Raw genomic sequence first — 4,323 nt, 5'->3', positions numbered from 1 at the left:
AAAAAAAAAAAAAAAGAAAATGAAATACCTAGGAATATACCTAACAAAGGAGGTGAAGGACCTCTATGAAGAAAATTATGAAATTCTAAAAAAGGAAATAGCAGAGGATATTAACAAATGGAAGAACATACCATGCTCATGGCTAGGAAGAAATCAACATTGTTAAAATGTCTATACTTCCCAAAGCAATCTACCTATTCAATGCCATCCCTATTAAAATACCAACATCGTATCTTCAAGATTTGGAAAAAATGATTCTGAGTTTCGTATGGAACCAGAAAAAAAAAACCCATATAGCTAAGGCAGTTCTTAGTAATAAAAACAAAGCCAGGGGCATCCCATACCAGATTTTAGGCTGTACTGCAAAGCCATAGTGGTCAAGACAGCATGGTACTGGCACAAAAATAGAGACATAGACATTTGGAATCAAACAGAAAACCAGGAAATGAAACTAACATCTTACAACCACCTAATCTTCGATAAACCAAACAAGAACATACCTTGGGGGAAAGACTCCCTATTCAATAAATGGTGCTGAGGGAACTGGATATCCACATGTTGAACACTGAAACTGGACCTACATCTTTCTCCACTCACAAAAATTGACTCAAGATGAATAAAGGACTAAATTTAAGGCATAAAACAATAAAAATCCTCAAAGAAAGCATAGGAAAAACACTGGAAGATATTGGCCTGGGGAAAAACTTCATGAAGAAGACTGCTGTGGCAATTGCAACAATAAAAATAAACAAACGGGATTTAATTAAACTGAAAAGCTTCTGTACAGCTAAGGAGACAACAACCAAAACAAACAGACAACCTACACAATGGGAAAGGATATTTGCATATTTTGAATCAGACAAAAGCTTGATAACTAGGATCTATAGAGAACTCAAATTAATCCACATGAAAAAAGCCAACAATCTCATATATCAATGGGTAAGAGACATGAATAGAACCTTCTCTAAAGAAGATAGATGAATGGCTAACAAACATATGAAAAAATGCTCATCAACCTTAATTATTAGAGAAATGCAAATCAAAACCACCCTGAGATACCATCTAACCCCAGCAAGAATGGCCCACATCACAAAATCTCAAAACTGCAGATGCTGGTGTAGATGTGATGAGAAAGGAACACTTCTACACTGTTGGTGGGACTGCAAACTAATACAACCTTTTTGGAAGGAAGTATGGAGAACCCTTAAAAAACTCAAGCTAGACCTCCCATTTGATCCTGCAATCCCATTACTGGGCATCTGCCCAGAAGGAAAAAAATCCTTTTATCATAAGGACACTTGCACTATACTGTTTATTGCTGCTCAATTTACAATCGCCAAAATGCGGAAACAGCCTAAATGCCCACCAACCAGGAATGGATTAACAAGCTGTGGTATATGTACACCATGGAATACTATTCAGCATTAAAAAAATGGAGACTTTATGGCCTTTGTATTAACATGGATGGAACTGGAACACATTATTCTTAGTAAAGCATCACAAGCATGAATCCTATGTACTCAATTTTGATATGAGGACAATTAATGACACAGGTGGGGGTGGGAGAAGGGGAAAGCAGAGAGAGAAAGGAAGAGGGAGGGGTGGAGAAAGGAAGAGCAGAGAGAGAGAAGGAGGAAGGGGGTTGGGGTCATGGTGTGTGCCACACCTTTGGGGGGCCAAGACACGATTGTTAGAGGGACTTTACCTAACAAATGCAATCAGTGTAACCTGTTTTCTTGTAACCTCAATGAATCCCCAACAATTAAAAAAAAAAAAAAGCCAGTGTTCCTTACCTGTTCCTGGCCAAGTTTCCTGATGGCCAGCCCTTCATTTCTGAAGACTGATACATGGGTGCAGTCTGAGGGTGTTGCATCATGGGATTCTGGGAGGGACCCATTCTTGATGACATCATTGCATTAGGAGGGCTAGACACTCGACCAAAGGTTGGATCTGGGTGTTGTCCCATTCCTTACAAAAATAAAGAAAAAGAAAAAATAGCAATGTTCAAATGCCTCCTCCTCAGAATAGCAGCTTTCTGTAATAATTTCATTTAAGGAGGGGTGAAGGGGATGGTAGTGTAAGATATATAGTTTTACAAGATGCTGCCTCGCAGTTATTCTTAAGTCTCACCAAGATGAGGACTCGAGTAATAGGCTTACTGCAGAAAGGCACATGATCTAGAGGCCCTGAAGGTCAGTAGCTTCATTAGGTTTCTTGTATAAAAGGGACTCCATATCACTCTACTCATTTCATTTTCTCCCTCCTTAGAGGGTAAGGAGTTGTCCCCAACATCCTAAAATGCAAGCTCCCCAATAGATACCTCTACTGCCACCATGTTCCTGCAACCTCTCAAAGGCTGAGCTATGGCTCAGTGAGTAGGGCGCCAGCCCCATATATCAAGGGTGGTGAGTTCAAACCTGGCCCCTGCCTAACTGCAATAAAAAAATAGCCAGGTGTTGTAGTCCCAGTACTTGGGAGGCTGAGGCAAGAGAATCACCTAAGCCCAAGAGCTGGAAGTTGCTGTGAGCTGTGACACCACCGCACTCCAACCAAGGGTGACAAACTGAGACTCTGAAAGGGAGAGGAAGAACTTTGTAGTCAGTCTTTCATCCAAATTAATAGTATGGGGCCAAAGAAAAATAAGACCTAAACAAACACATAACTGTAATAGAATACACCTTCCTCAATTACCTATGTAGTACAGCAGACAATTTTTGATTTTATTTCATTTTTCTTGTGAAATAAAAAGGAGTGAGTAGTCTTTCTGTTTGCTGTGTGTAAAAGATTTAGTGACGCTTATGTCCTTAGTAATGCTACTCTAGGAAAAGAATTTTTTTGTTGTTGTTGTTGTTTTTGAGACAGAGTCTCACTATGTCACCCTCAGTAGAATGCTGTGGTGTCATAGCGCTCGTAGCAACCTCCAGCTCTTGGGCTTAAGTGATTCTCTTGCCTCAGCCTCCTGAGTAGCTGGGAATACAGGCACCCACCACAACGCCTGGCTATTTTTTGGTTGTAGTTGTCATTTTTGTATAGCAGGCCTAGGCCAAGCTCAAACCCACCAGCCTTGGCGTTATGTGGCTGGCACCTTACTCACTGAGCTACGGGCACCAAGTCAGAAAGAGTATTTTCACTGTCATATTTACCATAACTTGGTGGATATGGAAACTGTTGTGGTGGAGCTTGTGGCATTGCAGGTCCTGCCAAAACCCCATCCATGCTGGGAGAAGCAGTCACATTTGGGGGTGGGCTGAAGGGCTGGGTCTGCTGCTGCTGCTGCTGCTGTTGCTGGTGCTGTTGTTGTTGTTGCTGCTGCTGCTGTTGCTGCTGCATCATCATAGCCATCCTCTGTTGTCGGAAGTGATGACTCAGCAGCTCTCTACTGCGCTGGGCAACCATCTGGGCATTAAGAAAACCCTGCTAATACCCAAGAAAGAAAGCAATCACAATGTATAGTGAGAACCTGCCAGTTTCACACACACAATACCCCTCACAATGAATTAGTTATCAGAGAGCCAGAAAAACACCCAGTGCCTTTCCTTAAAATTAAGGGAAAAGAAAATAGACAATTCTTTATGACAAAAAGCTTTTTGGATAGTAGGGGAGAGGGGGAAGCTGAAAAAAGGGGGCCTGGAAATTATTTAAGACTAAGAGACAAAAAAAGGACAAGTTATTGAGCCTTAACATAGCTAGAAACATTGTTCAAAATGACAGAAAATTTAGGAATAGACTCTATAGACAAACTTTTCAGAAACTACAAAATAAAACTATAAGAAAAAGAGTAGAATTCAGAGGGTGCTGGGGACACGGAACGAGAAGGGGACTTCCCCCCCCCCCAGATAAAACAGAGTTATATTCAGATAAGCAGGGGGCTACCTCTAAAGCCTTTGTAATGGAGCTAGAACATATTCTTCTTAGCAAAGTATCTCAAGAATGGAAGAAAAAGTATCCAGTGTACTCAGCCCTACTATGAAACTAATTTATAGCTTTCATATGAAAGCTATAGCCCAATTATAGCCCAAGAATATGGGGAAGGGGGAGAGGGAGGAGAGGGAAGGGGAAGGGGAGGATGATTGGTGGGACCACACCTATGGTCCATCTTACAAGGGTATACATGAATCTTTCTAAATGTAGAATATAAATGTCTTAACACAATAACTAAAAAAATGCCATGAAGACTATGTTAACCAGTTTGGTGAAAATATTTCAAATTGTATATAAAACCAGCACACTGTACCCCATGACTGCATTAATGTACACAGCTATGATTTAATTAATTTAAAAAAAAAAGAAAAAAGTCTTTGGCTCGGCGCCTGTGGCTCAAGC

The 4,323-nt window shown here is 40.8% G+C and overlaps 1 protein-coding gene across 7 annotated transcripts in view; it reads right to left on the bottom strand.

Annotated features, from left to right (window-relative positions):
* The window catches only part of NCOA3 (nuclear receptor coactivator 3), a 114,011-nt gene that overhangs the window by 4,084 nt on the left and 105,604 nt on the right, over nt 1-4,323 (bottom strand). For 5 of the 7 annotated variants that reach the window (XM_023511923.1, XM_023511924.1, XM_023511926.1 and 2 more), the window contains 2 exons: nt 3,144-3,417; nt 1,794-1,968 (listed from right to left, as the gene is read on the bottom strand). In XM_023511923.1, coding sequence (XP_023367691.1) covers nt 1,794-1,968; nt 3,144-3,417 — 449 coding nt within the window. The remainder of the gene's footprint in view (nt 1-1,793; nt 1,969-3,143; nt 3,418-4,323) is intronic. The other 2 variants (XM_023511925.1, XM_003787680.3) reach the window with 1 other exon arrangement.

This window comes from Otolemur garnettii, unplaced genomic scaffold (assembly GCF_000181295.1).
Source record: "Otolemur garnettii isolate 467f Iridium unplaced genomic scaffold, OtoGar3 scaffold00023, whole genome shotgun sequence".
NCBI classification, from domain to species: Eukaryota; Metazoa; Chordata; class Mammalia; order Primates; family Galagidae; genus Otolemur; species Otolemur garnettii.
Note: the sequence above shows the minus strand (reverse complement) of the source record. Positions and strands in the feature narration are given on the sequence as shown.